This window comes from Bufo bufo, chromosome 4 (assembly GCF_905171765.1).
Source record: "Bufo bufo chromosome 4, aBufBuf1.1, whole genome shotgun sequence".
In the NCBI taxonomy this organism is placed as follows: Eukaryota; Metazoa; Chordata; class Amphibia; order Anura; family Bufonidae; genus Bufo; species Bufo bufo.
The window spans coordinates 54,602,862-54,623,135 of NC_053392.1; the positions used below are offsets into that span (position 1 = coordinate 54,602,862).

The 20,274-nt window shown below is 46.4% G+C and overlaps 1 protein-coding gene across 1 annotated transcript in view; it reads right to left on the reverse strand.

The window, feature by feature from the left end:
* LOC120997248 (cytochrome P450 2K6-like) overlaps positions 1-20,274 on the reverse strand; it is a 120,032-nt gene that overhangs the window by 46,448 nt on the left and 53,310 nt on the right. Inside the window, exons 3-5 of the mRNA XM_040427253.1 lie at positions 15,658-15,807; positions 13,744-13,904; positions 13,378-13,554 (exon numbers count right to left, since the gene is read on the reverse strand). Coding sequence (XP_040283187.1) covers positions 13,378-13,554; positions 13,744-13,904; positions 15,658-15,807 — 488 coding nt within the window. The remainder of the gene's footprint in view (positions 1-13,377; positions 13,555-13,743; positions 13,905-15,657; positions 15,808-20,274) is intronic.

The window sequence follows — 20,274 nt, forward strand, 5'->3', positions numbered from 1 at the left end:
CCTAGACATTAGGGTAGTGACAGAGGGATGCACTATTAAATGTAGTACTTTTGTGAAGGAGGTAGCTAGGAACAGCTTCATACGCTTTTCCAGCTGCCATCTACCTAAGTGGCTATTGAATATACCAGTCAGCCAATTTAGGCGATTGAAGTGTAATTGTACTGACCAAAGACAATTTGAAGAAGAAGCCACTACCCTCAGCCAACAGTTTTTGGATAGAGAATACCCCGACCAGACAGTTAAAAAAGCCTTGGAAAAAGTCAGGAATATGAATAGACAGGATTTTTTTGTCCAGAAATGTACATCTCCAACCGATGAGGTATTAAGGATGATTCTACCCTATCACTCACAGTACCGACAGGTAGAAAAAATCATTGGGAAACACTGGTATCTCCTCTTAGATGACAAGATTATAGGGTCATCGCTCACCCGAGATCCAAGAATTACCTATACAAGAGCCACTACTTTGGCAGCAAAGGTAGCACCCACATTGAAAAATATCAAGAAAGGTTTAACTGAAGGCCATAACTGGTTAACCACTGGAGGTTTCCATAGATGTGGGCGGTGTGGAAATTGCAAGGTGACAAATTTTGCGAGGAAAACTACCAGTGTTACCTCTACTCAAAATTCCTTCAGGTTTGACATTAATGATTGCCTGACTTGTGATTCGACCGACGTCATCTACCTGTTACAATGTGGATGCCGTAAACAATACATAGGGAGGACCAAGAGGACACTAAAGAAGAGAGTGGCAGAACACATGGCTAATATTAGAAAAGGTTATGTATTACACTCCCTCTCGAAACATTTCAAGGACATACATAATTGTGATACTTCGTCCTTGACTTTTTTCGCATTGGAGAAAGTCAAGAAACCGTGGAGAGGTGGCAACCATGTGGCCGCTATGTCCAGACAGGAGTCCCGCCGTATTTTCGAATTCGAATCCCTGATTCCCAGGGGCCTCAATGCTGAATGGGAGTTGTTTGGACTCCTTTGAGGGATGGGGGGTGAGCCGGGTGGTGATGGAGATTCAGAGTTTGGCTGTTCCTCATCACTCTGTTCCTTCCTCCCTGCCCTGCTCCCCTCCCTTTTTCGACCTATACAAACCTTCTGTAGGAATTAGACAGAGATCTATGCCCTCAATCCTGATTTGATGAAAGGAAATCTCCCTGTATGCTTCTGGACCTCCTAAAGGGTGGTTTTTATCGTTTTTTAGTGTTTTTGAAGAAATCGCATCAAAAACGCATCGAAAACGCACCTGACCGCATGTGCGTTTTTTGTGCGTTTTTTAGTATTTTCACGATTATTACATCCGTAGTGCCATCTATATGTTTTGGATATGTGTATATTATTTTGATACTTATATAATTCAATACTTTATGGTGACATGATTTGGAACACCAATCTATATATTTTTTTAATAAAGGTTTTTATTATTGTTTGATGGAACGCATTTTAGGTGCATTGTAAGTACATATTATCACATATGCGTCTCTTGTGCGTTTTTATCATGTGTACGATTCTGACATCCATATTATTTTATATATGTTTTTTGATATTAGTTATGATACCACTGTGCAGGACTAGTTGCTGTGGAGGTATAGGGTCTGAGAAACCGTATCTAATTGAATCCATATCGGGTTTTTGTGATGTCCCAATTAGATCAGCCCCACCTATGGCTGGTCTCTTGGGATGATATAAAATGCTGCAAAGTGCTCACTGTCTTCACCACTGAGGAAGGGGTGTATACCCTGAAACGCGTTTGGACCAGTTGGGACAGTGAGCCGTTCCCCCCAAGTAACCACAAGTGATCAAGAAGAAACAACGGCGGTCGAGTTCACCTATACAATCTGTCTCGCATTGAGACTGCATCTTTGAGAAAGACTGATTACGTCACCACCGCCTCAGCCGAGGAGTCACGTGAGATGTCACGGTTAGACTCTATACCACGTGGGACGCCGCGTTTGTAGCTGTGACCGGCTGTTTCTCTGATACACTACGCTGAGCCCAGTGACGGAGTGGGGTAAGAGACTTTTTGCTATCTTCTATCCATCTGAATAGAGAGTCCTCCCAGGATTGGACATTACTGTTTGTCCCTCTACATTGGAGCTCCGAAATTGGGCAGTACATTACATTGTAACCATCTAATTGAAGCTGCCAGATTGTGCTGCTTGGATCCTTGTACAGAGCATTAAGATCCGCTGTGAATGACTGTCACTGTGGGGAGTGTTCATTGTTCATGAACTTTTTGAACTTCTACCATCTTTGGCCATTTCCAGGACCCTTTTCAGGTAAGCCAAATTCTTATGATCTGTATAAACAGTAACGGGGTGAGAAGCCCCCTCCAACCAGTGACGCCATTTCTCAAAGGCCAACTTTATAGCCAGCAACTCTCTATCTCCCACATCATAGTTCCTCTCGGCGACCGAGAGCTTCTTAGAAAAAAAAGCACACAGGACCCACTTGCCAGGAGAAGAACCCTGCGACAGCACCGCTCCCACCCCCACCTCTGATGCATCCACCTCCACCACGAATTGCTGAGACACATCGGGCTGCACCAGAATGGGAGCAGACGCAAAACACTCCTTAATAGTCGGAAAGGCCTGTAATGCCTCCTCCGACCAAACAGAGACGTCAGTGCCCTTCTTTGTCATATCAGTCAGAGGTTTAAAAATGGTGGAATAGTTCAGAATAAATTTTCTATAATAGTTAGTAAACCCCCAAAACCACATCAAAGCTTTCTGATTCTCTGGTCGGTCCCATTCCAGAACCGCCCGGACCTTTTCGGGGTCCATACGGAAACCAGAGTCGGAAAGCAGATATCCCAAAAACGGAAGCTCCTGCACCGAAAACACAAATTTTTCCAATTTGGCATATAATTTATTCTCCTAAAGGATCGTCAAAACCTGTCTCACATGATCCTGATGGGTCTTCAGATCAGGAGAGTAAATTAAAATGTCATCTAAGTAAACTACCACGAACCTCCCCACCAAGTGATGAAAAATGTCATTGACGAATCTCTGAAATACCGCTGGCGCGTTCGTCAACCCAAAAGGCATAACCAGATTCTCAAAATGACCCTCGTTCGTATTGAAGGCTGTCTTCCACTCATCCCCTTCCTTGATTCTGATCAGATTGTAGGCCCCTCTCAAATCCAACTTGGAGAACACCCTGGCACCAACAATCTGATCAAAAAGGTCGGAGATCAAAAGAAAGGGGATACGGATCCCGGACCGTAATACAGTTCAATTCCCGAAAATCCAAACACGGTCTCAGTGATCCATCCTTTTTCTTAACAAAGAAAAAACCTACTGCCACCGGAGACTTAGATGGCCTAATATGACCTTTTGCCAAACTCTCGGCGATATACTTTCGCATGAGCTCTCTTTCAGGTTGGGAAAGATTGTAAAGGCGAGACTTTGGCAATTTAGCTCCTGGGATGAGATTAACAGGACAATCAGTCACGATGAGGGGGCAATTCCTAAGTCCCACCCTCCGAAAAGACATCCGCAAAGTTTGAGAGATATTGTGGTAGAACCGCAGTGGACACCCCAGAGATAGATGTGCCAAGACAGTTCTCCGAACAAAACTCTCCCCAACCAATAATTTGTCTTGCCTGCCAATCAATAATTGGATTATGTTTTGTCAACCACAGTAAACCTAGGACTATAGGAGCAGGCAAATTCCTCATGACAAAACAAGAAATAAGCTCTACATGTGAATCACCCACCCTCAACTGAATACCATGTGCAATATGAGTGAGACTCCTTTGAGAAAGAGGTGAAGAATCTATTGCAAACACCGGAATCTCCCTTTCTAAAGTGCACGTACTTAGACCCAGATTTTGAAGGAAAAGAAAGTCAATAAGGTTTAGCCCAGCACCACAGTCAATGAATACCTCAACAAAAATTTTTCTTGAGTCTAGCGCCACCATAGTTGGAAGGAGAAAACGAGAATTACAGGGAGCTTGTATGTTTGCTTGTTCCACTACTCCATTCACGCTACCAAGAGTCAGGACGGGTTTTTTTTTTCTTTCATATCATCACGCGGTTTAACAAAAGGACAAGCAAAAACAAAATGGTCACTTTTACCACAGTAGTAACATAATTTATGTAATCTCCTAAAGTTTCTCCTACCAGAACGAAAAGATATCTGACCCAACTGCATGGGTTCCTCCCCTACCCCAGAGTTATAAGTAATATCACCCTGGGCAGCAGGTGAGACAAAACCACACGCAGAAGGGATCCCTTGCACGGAGGGACCCTTACACCTCTCTCTGATACGTCTATCCAACCGTATAGCCAAAGACATAGCATTCTCTAGAGTATCCGGGTAAAAGCCAGGGCATCTTTCAACCTCTCAGATAACCCCTGACAAAACTGACTACGTAACGCGGGGTCGTTCCACCCCGACCTAGTAGCCCATCTCCTAAACTCTATGCAGTAAACCTCTGCAGTATGTTCACCCTATAATAAGTTAAATCAATCCCAGGGCTTTGAAAAATTCCTCCACCGACCGGAGGGCCAGAGAACCGGGCGGCAGAGAAAAAGCCCAGGATTGAGCGTCCCCTTTAAGCAGAGACATGATTATACCAACCCTCTGACTTTCATCACCTGACGAAAATGGACGCAGTCGAAAATACAATTTGCATGACTCTTTAAAGCGAAAAAAATAATCTGCACCCCCTGTAAATTTCTCGGGAAGAGCGACTTTAGGCTCCCCACCAATTTGACCTGCACCTGATGCCAGAACACTCTGACACTGTGTGACCGAACTACGCAGATCCGCAACCTCTAGGGATAATCCCTGCATGCGGTCAACCAGTGCATCAATTGACACCATCACAAAACCGCTAAATAATGGCAGTCACAGTATGGCGGGTTATAATGTCACGGCGGACAGTATCCCAGATATACAGACAACCAAATAAACAAGTGTCTAGGCAAGATGCTGGGCAATGGTCACCTCCTAGCATATCCCTGACTTCTGTCCCTACACTGCTAAGCCCACATTCAGACCTTGATGGTAGGAATAATGTGTCCTCGTGCCTGGACTGCAAACACCCTAGAATCCCTGAGATGGTGAAAGGGGAGAAGGGGCAGAAGACACACAAACAGCCTAGACCGCAAATAAAAACAGAAACCAAACTTATCTGAGCTGGAACAGACAATCCTTCCTTCCTTGAATCCAAGGCCAGACTGAATTCTATAACCCGCGCGGCCCTCTGGGAGTGAAGGCAATTTAAGCCAATGACCCCACCCAGAGCACCTGAAGGAAGGCTGATCCAGCATGATTCCAAAACAAAACAAAACAAATGGTTAGACACGTGCTGCCAATCTGACAGACCTCCGCACACCGTCCGAGCAGGGCATGACAACAAGTCAATGATGGTTCGTTGGGATGATCGGGCAGTAGAGACTTTCTCCGCTATGAAGTCGGCCCTGTGCGGGTCCCCGGTTTTGGTGACACCCGACTTCAAAAGGGAGTTTATAGTACAGACTGATGCCTCCGAAGTAGGCCTCGGTGCTGTACTGTATCAGGAAGTCAACGGGGAGGAGCATCCCATTGTCTTCCTCAGCCGTAAGCTCACCCCGGCCGGGACTCGGTATAGTGTAGTGGAGAGTGAGAGCCTGGCTGCCAAGTGGGCACTAGAATCTCTCCACTATTATTTATTGGGGAGAAAATTCTGCCTGGTGACTCTCAAGTGGATGAGCCAGGCCAAGGACAGAAATGCCCGTGTCACCCGATGGTTTCTCTCCCTACAAAACTTTAAGTTTTTCAGTGGAACACAGGGCAGGCCAGTTACAGGGAAACGCGGATGCCCTGTCCCGGGTACACTGTCTGGTATGTGTTCACGACCGCAGGGTTGAACAAAGGGGGGGGTATGTGACAGAGTGAGAGGTTTGGTCTTGGAAAACAGGTATTTTCCTCCCGACATGTGGTGCTGGGCTGATTTTTCAGCCAGGTGAGGTCAAATAACGGACCGGATTTTAAATGCCGATCTGGGTTTTGGCAGCACCTGGCTGTCCTTAAATAGGCAGCTGGGCTCAGAAACCAGGTCTCTGTGTTGGGATCTGGGAGCCTTGTGTCTGGATGAAGGTTTGCTACCTGTTTGGCGTGAAAACAGGTTGGTGCTTCTATCAGCAAGGACTCTGAGGCAGAATTGCCACAAAGTGTTAATTACCACCAACTCTGCAACGTGACTTTTTGTTTGAATATGACTGTTTGTTTTGTCACTTGCCAAAAGTGTGACTAAAACACTGAACTTTTTGATCCAAAGAACTTGTTGTTGCCTCTATACTGCGTCCGCTAATCCTGTCTACCAGAGCGAGTCCCCACACAGCCCACACATATCCGCCACCACCCAGAACAAAGAATGGTCCTTGTCTTATGTATATACAGTGGCATAAAAGACCTTTTCTGTCAGGTGAATGCCTAATTTTTGGGGCCTGTACTGGCCGACAGTAAAATTTTTATCCAGTGACCGCCTAATGTACCTCCAGCCACATCATCACAAGTTCTTTTCAGTCAGGTGAATGCCTAATCTTTGGGGCCTGTACTCCCATGGCCAAAAATAAAATTTTTCTATGCTCCAGCAAGGCACATTTTTAAGAGTTTCCCTTTAAGACGCATAAAAATGGCCCCTGATTAAAATATATATTTTTGCAAATGATCCCCCTCTGGTCTGTCACTGTCCATGTTGTGGGACTATTTGTGCACTTCTAATAAGTATTTGGTGCCTGCAAATATGACCTGAAGGTTTTTCAGGTTCGCCTGCCATTAAAGTCAATGGGGCCCGCCGCGAATGCGCGGTTAGCGAACACGCGTCAGCGAACCGTCCCGGCCGATGTCACTATTTCCTAGCACTTTCTCTGGCGCCTGCTAACGTCTCTCCCTGCACTAAATACACTGGCAAATGGCTGAGGCTATTTATAGGGCTGTGACATCACAGGGTTGGCTGGCTGCTGATTGGCTGCATGCATGACATTGTGGGTGATTCCTCGTTTCTAGAGTTCTTTGCTCCATGTTCTAATATGTGCAGTAGCCATTTCTGGAAAAAATGTGATTCATTACCACGAAGCGTCAGTAAATTCGGATTCGGTGCAAATCTAATTTTTCCTGAAATTTGGATTGAATTCCACTTCGTCAACTTCGATTCGCTCATCTCTGATGATATGACCTATACTGAGGATAGGTCATCAATAGAGTTGAGCAAACACCTGGATGTTCGGGTTCGAGAAGTTCAGCCGAACTTCCCGGAAATGTTCGGGTTCGGGATCCGAACCCGACCCGAACTTCGTCCCGAACCCCATTGAAGTCAATGGGGACCCGAACTTTTGGGCACTAAAAAGGCTGTAAAACAGCCCAGGAAAGAGCTAGAGGGCTGCAAAAGGCAGCAACATGTAGGTAAATCCCCTGCAAACAAATGTGGATAGGGAAATTAATTAAAATAAAAAAAATAAAAATTAACCAATATCAATTGGACAGAGGTCCCATAGCAGAGAATCTGGCTTCACGTCAGCAGAGAATCAGTCTCTTCATGCCATAGCAGAGAATCTGGCTTCATGTCAGCACAGAATCAGTCTTCATGTCATAGCAGAGAATCAGGCTTCACGTCACCCACCACTGGAACAGGCCACTGTCACACATTTAGGCCCCGGCACTCAGAAAGAGGAGAGAGGTCCCGTAACAGAGAATCTGGCCTTATGTCAGCACAGAATCAGTCTTCATGTCATAGCAGAGAATCAGGCTTCACGTCACCCACCACTCGAACAGGCCACTGTCACACATTTAGGCCCCGGCACCCAGACAGAGGAGAGAGGTCCCGTAACAGAGAATCAGGCGTTATGTCAGCACAGAATCAGTCTTCATGTCATAGCAGAGAATCAGGCTTCACGTCACCCACCACTGGAACAGGCCACTGTCACACATTTAGGCCCCGGCACCCAGACAGAGGAGAGGTTCATTCAACTTTGGGTTGCCCCGCAATATAATGGTAAAATAAAAATAAAAATAGGATTGAATGAGGAAGTGCCCTGGAGTAGAATAATATATTGTTAAGGGGAGGTAGTTAATATCTAATCTGCACAAGGGATGGACAGGTCCTGTGGGATCCATGCCTGGTTCATATTTATGAACGTCAGCTTGTCCACATGGCTGTAGACAGGCGGCTGCGTTTGTCTGTAATGACGCCCCCTGCCGTGCTGAATACACGTTCAGACAAAACGCTGGCCGCCGGACAGGCCAGCACCTCCAAGGCATAAAAGGCTAGCTCTGGCCACGTGGACAATTTGGAGACCCAGAAGTTAAATGGGGCCGAACCATCAGTCAGTACGTGGAGGGGTGTGCACAGGTACTGTTCCACCATGTTAGTGAAATGTTGCCTCCTGCTAACACGTTCCGTATCAGGTGGTGGTGCAGTTAGCTGTGGCGTGGTGACAAAACTTTTCCACATCTCTGCCATGCTAACCCTGCCCTCAGAGGAGCTGGCCGTGACACAGCTGCGTTGGCGACCTCTTGCTCCTCCTCTGCCTTCGCCTTGGGCTTCCACTGGTTCCCCTGTGACATTTGGGAATGCTCTCAGTAGCGCGTCTACCAACGTGCGCTTGTACTCGCGCATCTTCCTATCACGCTCCAGTGTAGGAAGTAAGGTGGGCACATTGTCTTTGTACCGGGGATCCAGCAGGGTGGCAACCCAGTAGTCCGCACACGTTAAAATGTGGGCAACTCTGCTGTCGTTGCGCAGGCACTGCAGCATGTAGTCGCTCATGTGTGCCAGACTGCCCAGAGGTAAGGACAAGCTGTCCTCTGTGGGAGGCGTATAGTCATCGTCCTGTGTTTCCCCCCAGCCACGCACCAGTGATGGGCCCGAGCTGCTTTGGGTGCCACCCCGCTGTGAACATGCTTCATCCTCATCCTCCTCCACCTCCTCCTCATCCTCGTCCTCCTCGTCCTCCAGTAGTGAACCCTGTCTGGCCACATTTGTACCTGGCCTCTGCTGTTGCAAAAAACCTCCCTCTGAGTCACTTCGAAGAGACTGGCCTGAAAGTGCTAAAAATGACTCCTTTTCCTCCTCTTCCTCCTGGGCCACCTCCTCTTCCATCATCGCCAAGTGTTTTCTCAAGGAGACATAGAAGTGGTATTGTAACGCTGATAACGGCGTCATCGCCACTGGCCATGTTGGTAGAGTACTCGAAACAGCGCAACAGGGAACACAGGTCTCGCATGGAGGCCCAGTCATTGGTGGTGAAGTGGGGCTGATCCGCAGTGCGACTGACCCGTGCGTGCTGCAGCTGAAACTCCACTATGGCCTGCTGCTGCTCGCACAGTCTGTCCAGCATATGCAAGGTGGAGTTCCACCTGGTGGGCACGTCGCATATGAGGCGGTGAGCGGGAAGGCCGAAGTTACGCTCTAGTGCAGACAGGCGAGCAGCGGCAGGGTGTGAACGCCGGAAGCGCGAACAGACGGCCCGCACTTTATGCAGCAGCTCTGACATGTCGGGGTAGTTGCGAATGAACTTCTGCACCACCAAATTCAGCACATGCGCCAGGCAAGGAATGTGCGTTAAACCGGCTAGTCCCAGAGCTGCAACGAGATTTCGCCCATTATCGCACACCACCAGGCCGGGCTTGAGGCTCACTGGCAGCAACCACTCGTCGGTCTGTTGTTCTATACCCCCCCACAACTCCTGTGCGGTGTGGGGCCTGTCCCCCAAACATATGAGTTTCAGAACGGCCTGCTGACGTTTACCCCGGGCTGTGCTGAAGTTGGTGGTGAAGGTGTGTGGCTGACTGGATGAGCAGGTGGAAGAAGAGGAGGAGGAAGCTGAGTAGGAGGAGGAGGAGACAGGAGGCAAAGAATGTTGCCCTGCGATCCTTGGCTGCGGAAGGACGTGCGCCAAACAGCTCTCCGCCTGGGGCTCAGCCGCCACTACATTTACCCAGTGTGCAGTTAGGGAGATATAGCATCCCTGGCCGTGCTTACTGGTCCACGTATCTGTGGTTAGGTGGACCTTGCCACAGATGGCGTTGCGCAGTGCACACTTGATTTTATCGGACACTTGGTTTTGCAGGGAAGGCACGGCTCTCTTGGAGAAGTAGTGCCGGCTGGGAACAACATACTGTGGGACAGCAAGCGACATGAGCTGTTTGAAGCTGTCTGTGTCCACCAGCCTAAATGACAGCATTTCATAGGCCATTAGTTTAGAAATGCTGGCATTCAGGGCCAGGGATCGAGGGTGGCTAGGTGGGAATTTACGCTTTCTCTCAAATGTTTGTGAGATGGAGAGCTGAACGCTGCCGTGTGACATGGTTGAGATGCTTGGTGACGCAGGTGGTGGTGTTGGTGGAACATCCCATGTTTGCTGGGCTGCAGCAGAAGAGGTAGCAGGGGGAGCCTGAGTGACTTCCTTGTTTTTAAGGTGTTTACTCCACTGCAGTTCATGCTTTGCATGCAGGTGCCTGGTCATGCAGGTTGTGCTAAGGTTCAGAACGTTAATGCCTCGCTTCAGGCTCTGATGGCACAGCGTGCAAACCACTCGGGTCTTGTCGTCAGCACATTGTTTGAAGAAGTGCCATGCCAGGGAACTCCTTGAAGCTGCCTTTGGGGTGCTCGGTCCCAGATGGTGGCGGTCAGTAGCAGGCGGAGTCTCTTGGCGGCGGGTGTTCTGATTTTGCCCACTGCTCCCTCTTTTGCTACGCTGTTGGCTCGGTCTCACCACTGCCTCTTCCTCCGAACTGTGAAAGTCAGTGGCACGACCTTCATTCCATGTGGGGTCTAGGACCTCATCGTCCCCTGCATCGTCTTCCACCCAGTCTTGATCCCTGACCTCCTGTTCAGTCTGCACACTGCAGAAAGACGCAGCAGTTGGCACCTGTGTTTCGTCATCATCAGAGACGTGCTGAGGTGGTATTCCCATGTCCTCATCATCAGGAAACATAAGTGGTTGTGCGTTAGTGCATTCTATTTCTTCCACCCCTGGGGAAGGGCTAGGTGGATGCCCTTGGGAAACCCTGGCAGCAGAGTCTTCAAACAGCATAAGAGACTGCTGCATAACTTGAGGCTCAGACAGTTTCCCTGATATGCATGGGGGTGATGTGACAGACTGATGGGCTTGGTTTTCATGCGCCATCTGTGCGCTTTCTGCAGAAGACTGGGTGGGAGATAATGTGAACGTGCTGGATCCACTGTCGGCCACCCAATTGACTAATGCCTGTACCTGCTCAGGCCTTACCATCCTTAGAACGGCATTGGGCCCCACCAAATATCGCAGTAAATTCTGCTGGCTACTGGGACCTGAGGTAGTTGGTTCACTAGGACGTGTGGCTGTGGCAGAACGGCCACATCCTCTACCAGCACCAGAGGGTCCACTAGCACCACCACGACCATGTCCACGTCCGCGTCCCTTATTAGATGTTTTCCTCATTGTTCCCGTTCACCACAATTTTGAAAATGGCAAATTTGGGAATGGTTTTTCAACCCAGAACAAAAACTGTGCTTTTACGGTCACTACAAATAATTTGACCAGCTAAAACAGTACAGATTTGGTTGAATAGAAATGTGAGCCCTATTTTTTTTGCGCTGTGTGACAGGTATACGTTTAATCACAGAATTAGACTTGTATCTGCACGGTAGCCTGTGTGTTAAGTTTTTCTGAATGACACTATCAGAACCTTGAATCTAAGATATCCTTTTTGGGATAGATTTAAAGTAGGCCTGATATAGCATAAACTACTTATTTTGAGAATTGCAAATTTTGGAATAGTTTTTCAACCCAGAACAAAAACTGTGCTTTTACGGTCACTACAAATAATTTGACCAGCTAAAACAGTATAGATTTGGTTGAATAGAAATGTGAGGCCTATTTTTATTGCGCTGTGTGACAGGTATTCGTTTAATCACAGAATTAGACTTGTATCTGCACGATAGCGTGTGTGTTAAGTTTTTCTGAATGACACTATCAGCACCTTGAATCTAAGATATCCTTTTTGGGATAGATTTAAAGTAGGCCTGATATAGCAGAAACTACTTATTTTGAGAATGGCAAATTTGGGAATAGTTTTTCAACCCAGAACAAAAACTGTGCTTTTACGGTCACTACAAATAACTTGACCAACTAAAACAGTACTGATTTGGAGGAATATAAATGTCAGGTCTATTTTTTAGGCGCTGGGTGACAGGCTCAACTTGCCCCTGATGTAGTATATGGCCAAAAAATAACCACACTGTTGATGGTTAAATGCACTTGGGTGACAAAGGCTCAGCCTGCACCTGATGTAGTATATGGCCAAAAATTAACCACACTGTTGATGGTTAAATGCACTTAGGTGACACAGGCTCAGCCTGCACCTGATGTAGTATATGGCCAAAAATTAACCACACTGTTGATGGTTAAATGCACTTGGGTGACACAGGCTCAGCCTGCACCTGATGTAGTATATGGCCAAAAAATAACCACACTGTTGATGGTTAAATGCACTTCGGTGACACAGGCTCAGCCTGCAGCTGATGTAGGTTATAGCAAAAAATAACCACACTATTGATGGTTAAAAGCACTTGGTGGTAGCTTGTGCTGGCGCACCACAAGCCACAAAATGGCCGCCGATCACCCCAGAAAAAAGTAATATAAAAACGCTCTGGGCAGCCTAAAAAAAGTGAGCAATTCGATATTAGCACTTCAATGATCCACAGCTGGAGATCGATCACAGAATGAAGTCTTTTGGAGGAGTTAATCTGCCTAATCTCGCCCTAACGTCGCAGCTGCAACCTCTCCCTATGCTTGTATCAGCAGAGTGACGTGCAGCGCAACGTGACCCAAGCTTATATAGAGGCTGGGTCACATGCTGCACTGGCCAATCACAGCCATGACAATAGTAGGCAAGGCTGTGATGGCCTCTTGGGGCAAGTAGTATGACGCTTGTTGATTGGCTGCTTTGCAGCCTTTCAAAAAGCGCCAAGAAAGCGCCGAACACCGAACCCGGACTTTTACGAAAATGTTCGGGTCCGTGTCACGGACACCCCAAAATTCGGTACGAACCCGAACTATACAGTTCGGGTTCGCTCATCCCTAGTCATCAATATAAACAGGCTGCACAATCCTTTTAATTTTTATGGCAAGGAATGACTCTCCAATTAATTGCAATTCATCTGATCACCGTCATAACAATCTAAAATTAATGTAATGTAATGTAATGCAGCAAACCTTGTAAATACCAAAATTTGTGTCTTTCTCAAAATGTTGGGTCACGACTGTAGAGTACTGAATCCACACTTTTTCTTTAGTCAAGCGATTTGCATAATTAATTAAAAAGATTGTGGTATGTTTTGATAATTTGTTTTATTGCTGCATTTGTTTGCTGATGCATAATTTATCATACCTCTTGTTGCTTGGCTAAGAAGGTATCAACAAGGTTCCGTTGGTCATTTACGTCCAGTTCTTTCCTCTGTTTTCTAAAGGTTTTTCTTACAAAGCTCTTAAGCTCCTTCATATTTTCACTCATTGTTCTGTGAGGTCCGGGCAGCCATTTAAACAGAAATGGATAACTATTGTACAGCTACAACATACATGAAATACAAATACATATTTTACAAATTGAACTAAATGAGATAGAGACATATTGAATGCAAAGTCATGAAACAGATATAAGACAGACAGGCAGACGACAGATAGACAGATCGATAGATAGACAGATAGAGAGAAATATACAAAGATAGATAGACAATAAACTGTAAGAACCACTTACCATGACCCAGGGACTGTTGAGAAGTTTTGTATTTTCAGTGACTATAGCCAAAAGCCTCAGTATGGTTGGATCTTCATAATCATATCTTTTATTCAGCAGTATAGTCACAATTATATTGGTTACAGCAGCTTTAAAAATCGCCTGATTATCACAGGGCTTTCCTGAAAAAGAAAAAAAAAAAAACATGATTTTCATTTTTTAACAGATTTTCTTTGCATTTGTTTCACACACCAGATTACATGATGTTGATACCCAGAATGTGCACCTGAGAAGTCACCTCAAATAATAGGTGCATGTTACTCTATCTTATATCCATGGAATGTTATAAATGTCTAATAGGTGCTGGTGGTGATAGGTCTTATAGATGACTCCCCTTTGCAACATTAGGTGGCTGTCTGCAAAGAGAGGTAGTAGCTAAAGGAATTGTTTCAGTAAGTCCCATATACTTCATAGGCATGGGCATAGCTATACGGGGTGCAGAGGTAGCAGTAGCTACCGGGCCCAGGAGACTGAGGGGGCCCAAAGACCCTTCTGCCACATAAGAAGACATCAGTGCTATAGATAGTGCATGCTGGTCAAGTTACACCTCTGGCTTTAGGGAAGGGGTTAGGTCAAGAATTTGGCATGGGGGGTGGGGGTGCCATTAAAATTTTTGCCTCAGGCAGCACAAGGGCTATGTGCTTCCCTGCCCCTGGCCACAGAGCACTAAGGGAAGGGGGCCCCAAGCTGAACTCTTGCACCAGGGCCCATCAGAGTTTAGCTACGCCCCTGTTCATAGGGGAGAGACAGGTTCATTCGTAACCAGTTCTACATAATAGACAGACCCTTGTTACATTTAAAGGAATGGAAGGTGTGCCAGAGAAGTATATTAAATGTGTATTCCAGTGGTGAACAATAATTGTCATGGCGGGAGCAGTGTACCCTGAATTACCTGTTCCCAGAAATGGACAAAATCAATACAATACCAAGCCAGAGTCCAAACCAGGAAGAAACATCAAGTTTTGAGTTCAAATCATCAGACAAAGGTCAAGGTCCAAATCAGAGGTTGAGAATCCAGTAGGTAATAACGCACAATGAAGGTGCACTTACACCAACAGATTATCTGACCAATTTCAGTCCAATCAGACCAAAAGTTGGTGTGTATAACAAAAGATCTGTGTGTGTAAATGGCCATCTGACCAATGATTGGTCAGAAAATATGTCAGATAATCTGTTGGTGTGAATGCACCCTAAGTCTAGTGAGGCAATCCAGGAAGATAACACCAATCACAGACAACGTGTGGCCAGCAGGCTGCCTGCTTAAACTTCTGTCCAGTATCACATGACTGATGACATCAGCGTACCTCTTATTGGCTGTCGCCTCCTGAACCAGAAAGCCCAACTTTGTTGTCTTGATAACTGTATGCAGACGGAACTGCCTGATGAGGAGCGCGCGGCAGGAAGAACATGACTGTTATCCTCTATACACAGGATAGAACTGTGGGGGCTTTCCGCTGGCACCCCTATCGATCAGGAGAACAGGGAACCTGTACCCCATGGAGCGGCCACTCCGTCAACTTTCATTTGTTATTTTTGTAATGGAAAATTCTTAATTTGTTTCACAACTTGTATTTATTGAATAGAGTGCTTGGTTTTAATCCTTTTATGTGAAACATGTAACCGTTGACCCCTACAACCAGGGAGGCCCCAAAATAGGTTGCATTTTGAACATTGAAGCTATTAATCTGAAACATTCCATGAATATTATCCTTGATGACAGAACCAGCAAGCAAGATCCTATTTTCTAACTGTTAACTATATAACAGAGATGACTTTGCCAAATATGTCTTTAGGCAGAAAACCCCTTTAACGACCATAGGCACCATATTTTATGGGGTGATGAACTACTAAGGAAGTGATGAATTATCCACTCACCTTCATACAATCTTATTTTCTGAGTTAGGAATTCCGACTCTTCAATGATCTTATCTTGAATGGTTTTTTTCCCCATTCCATAATCTCGTAAGGTTGAGAGTGTAAATCTTCTCATCGCTTTCCAGTTGTCTCCATTGGAGAAGACAACACCTGAATGAAATGGATATGTAGAATGTGATACATAATGTCTACAAAAGAGCATAGTTAGGGGATGGCAAACCCCATTTCATAAGGAGCCCCTTAGGATGGGAACCCTGAAAGCAGACTGAAGCTATTCACTATTTAATATTGTGGTATTATTTGGGACTTGAATGGCAGTACTATGTGGAAACTATATGACAGTGTTAGGCTACTTTCACACTAGCGGTACGGACCTCCGGCAGGCTGTTCCGTCGGGTGATCAGCCTGTCAGATCCGCCCTGCCGTTAGTGAAAGTGTGCCCCCGGACTGCCGCTCCATCCCCATTGACTATAATGGGGACGGGGTTGGAGTTCCGGCGGAGGCACGGCAGCGCACGGCGAGAGGCTGCCGGAATAAATGTCAGACATGTCGTAGTTTTATTCCGGCAGCCTCTCGCCGTGCGCTGCCGTGCCTCCGCCCCACCCCCATTATAGTCAATGAGGACAGAGCGGCAGTCCGGGGGCACACGTTCAGTAGCGGCAGGACGGATCCGACAGGCTGTTTACCCGACGGTAAAGCTAGAGTGAAAGTAGCCTTATATAGGATCTTTAAGGTTTAATTATTTTAGAGATTGAACAAACATTTTGAGATTCGTTTTGCTTCAGGTTCACCAAATTTTTCAAAATGTTCGGTTAAGTCCTAATTTGATTCTACCTGAACTAAAATAAGTCCAATAACCTGAAAATTGGAATATGACACCCTCCCATCTCCTATGATGTTTCCCTTTTCATACATTTTTTAAGACTTTTTCTCTGCTCCTTCCCTAGAACATAATGACACCAATAGCAAATAATGTCACGGTGACACTAACATATATCTAAACACATGGTAAACACATAGCTGATGGTTTTTAAAATCACCTCACCGTCATGTGCTTTTTCATTCCATTGCTGCTAAAAATAGCTTTTTACATAAGTCGATTGTGTTTAAACACACACAATGCTATTGGAAAGAAGACAATGTCTTGTTTGAGAACCAAGCTTCCATATATTATGCCAAGGGGGCAGAATGTCTGCCCATACGACACGCACAACTGTTACTTGTCAGAGAAAAGAGTGGCTCATTGGGTCCAAGCTTCCAAAAATGATATGTTCAAGGGGCATTCCGAGATTGCTCTTTTATATTTCACTAGCAGAGGGACCCGACTTTGCATGGGTATATTTCATCTATACCATCTATATATTCATCTATAATTCAGTGACATCTACAGTACCCCTCCCCTTTAATAGTGACCTCCTCAATGGCCTGCCCTCCTAACAGTAACATCCACAGCGCCCTCCCCTTTAACAGGGACCTCCACAGCGACCGCCCATTTATTAGTGACCTCCACAGTACCCCGTCTCATTAACAGTGATTTCCACAACAACCCGCCCCCTTAACAGTGACCTCTACAGTACCCCACCCCTTAACATTGACCTCCATAGCGGAACATCCCCTTAACTGTGACCTCCACTGCTGCAGGGAGAAAGTCAACCCTCCCTCCCACCCATGCAGCTGACAGAAGTTGATTTTTTAAATCCCTGCCGGCTGCAGAGTGGGAGAGGGCGTGGCCTAACTGGATCGTGGGTATGGCTTAGCGGGACCCGGGAATGGGGTTATTAAGTACGTCTTTTGCCTGCCCCCTTAACTGTGACCTCCACAGCACTCCGCTTCTTTAACAGTGTCATCCACAGCGCCCTGCTCCTTAAAAAGCTGACTTACAGCAGTGAAAAAAAATGGCTGGGTAGTTATGGAAACCTGGTGTAAAACTGTGTGTATGTGGAGACTAAGGGCCTGCGAGCTTCTATTGGCTGATAAGGGTCATGTGACCAGGCTTCTATTGGCTAATGCATTTTTTGGGAATATCTCAGGAACAATATGTGCTAGAGAGCTGAGATCTGGTCTAAATCCTCCCCGGACACCTGATGAACGCGTGTGCCAAATTTTGTGATTTTAAATTCGATGGTGCAGATGCCTTTAGCTGACATACACACACACATACAAACACTCAGATTTATATATTAGATGGTTTCCCACCTTGCAGTGGCGTACATAGAAAAGTAAGGGCCACATAGCAAGGATCAAACCAGGCCCCTCACACAGGACAGAAGGGTTTCTGCCTAAACCCCATTCAATGACAATTGGGCCATTTTTCCACTGCTTCATTTGCTAAAAGATGTTCCTTTAGAGGGTAGAGTCCTGACCAAGTTTTTTCATCCAGTAGAGGAGGAGATAATCCCAACTAAGACTGGGCCCCCTCTTGCCCTGGGCCCCATAGCAGTTGCATGGTCTGCCGCTATGGTAGTTACACCCCTGCCACCTTGCTATGTATTGTACCTTCGTAATATACATTTAAGTTTCTTTTGGGCTTGAGATCGTCAGCTGAGCCACATGGTATGCCCTCTGCACATCGTCCTTGCTCCCAGAACAAGTGTCATTCATTGTGCACGTGTTTCAGGTGCTCGATTTCTACCCACCATGGACATGTCAATCAGCGGTGATGACGCTTTCATGAAATGCCCCCTTGCCCTCCTTGACCACTACCACCACCAAGCCAGCAACGCTTGATATCAGCAGTCAGTACCAGTGGCTGCCTGACTGTACTTATATATTATGTTGTGACAGCTTCTGCACAGATTCAATACTTGCTATTCTGCCATCAGGGACACTCAACACTGCCACCATCCACTGCATCTACTGGACTGCATCATAACAGACCATATAGTTTTACTTTGGTGAAAGGAACAGAGCTCAATATGTTGCAGGGTCTATTTATTTCTCTAAAGTAAAATTTTATGGCATCCAAGTGGGCAGACAGCCTTACCTCTTCTTCTGAAGCATGACATTGTATGTGTGTGTGCAGTGGAGTAGCATGGGGTGGGCGGTTGCTAATAATAAGCATGGGGTGGGCGGTTGCTAATAATAATAATAATAATATAATAATAATAATAATACAGAGGGGGTTATTATAATATACAGGGGGGAAATATTATGGGGAATGGGGGACTATCTGTATGGCTCTAGCACAGTATTGGGGGGCAGCAGGATGACAGTGTTGAGAGGAGAGGATGATAGTAAAGTGAGGAATCAAAAAAAAATTCTGTGAAACTCTGCAGAGACGAGAAGCGGCTGAAAGAAGGTATCATGGTGGTCTTATCTCCGTATGAGGATGTTGAGGAAAGAGTCTACATCCCAGAAGACGTCATTGGATGTAACAGGTATGGTGCTGTATTCTACTGTATATTTAATAGCGATGTATGTAACGTGCATCCAAATATCTGTTTCATGGTAGGGTCGTAGGGAGGAGATTGAGAATTTGGCCCGCACTGCCGCAGACTGGCCCCAGACTTCAGGTCACACTGTGTGTGTTCTGAATTCTGGGTCCTCACACCCATCTACCACATTATCTGTACTCAGAAAGTGTTATCTGAGGAGTTACGTAGGACTGCAAGTTACATCTACTACATTATCTGTTAAAAGGGGCGTGCCCAGTGGCTAGGGGGGGTGCAATTTTTGGCTTGTGCCGGGTGCTGGAAACCTACACTACGCCACTGCGTAGGAGGCAACAGGAGATCATGGAAATTGCCTGGCAGAGATCCCACACTTCTGATACTGTGCCTGAAGTATAACTTTGTCTTTGTGTCTTCATGTATTGGTCTTCCTAGTCTACACAGCAGCCACGGGGTTAGTTACTGGAGCAGGATGGCTGCTGCTTATCACCTATCTGTGTTCCAGACAGACAACAACTTCAGGGCAATGTTTTGTGTCCTCCATCGCCCTTGCCCCGTCACAGACTTCTGCACACCTACTGTCTCTCTTCTAGTTTACACAAGCTATGTCTCCCCAATAACTCCTGATATCAGTGACATATGATGTAAATGTCTCAGGAGGTTATATCAGTACTGGAAAGTTATTATATGATATATGATGTAAATGTCTCTGGAGGTTATATCCAGGGGCGCACTGCCTCAGATGGCATGATCCCAGACTCAAGTGGGGTCGTGTCACGGCTGAGGATGGGGAAAACCCTCAGCCGTGCGGTGCCACGAGATGTTAGTGGCTGCTCGGCCAGGACCACAGAATTAGGGAGCAGGTCACCTCCTAATGCATCCCTAATCTGACCCTGACTCCTAGCTGCATGAGCCGACCTTGAAGGTAGGAGGGCTCATGCTCAGGAACCTCGGATCCCTACTCACCCTCCGCCGATCCCTGTACTAGGAGCTGGGTAGACCACCTGTTCCTCCTGGATACAGAGAAACAGGAGTCTAAACTGGCCAAGCTATAAAGACAGGGGAAACAGAAACAGACATATGGCAATGGCAGGTAAGTGAGACAAGTACCACACCTACCTGCCACCGACACAGAGCCTGGAACCCATGTATAAGTGCTGCTGTCCACAACAACACAAGAGACACAGCACACAACACACATCAGACGGGAGACCAGGAAACCATATGC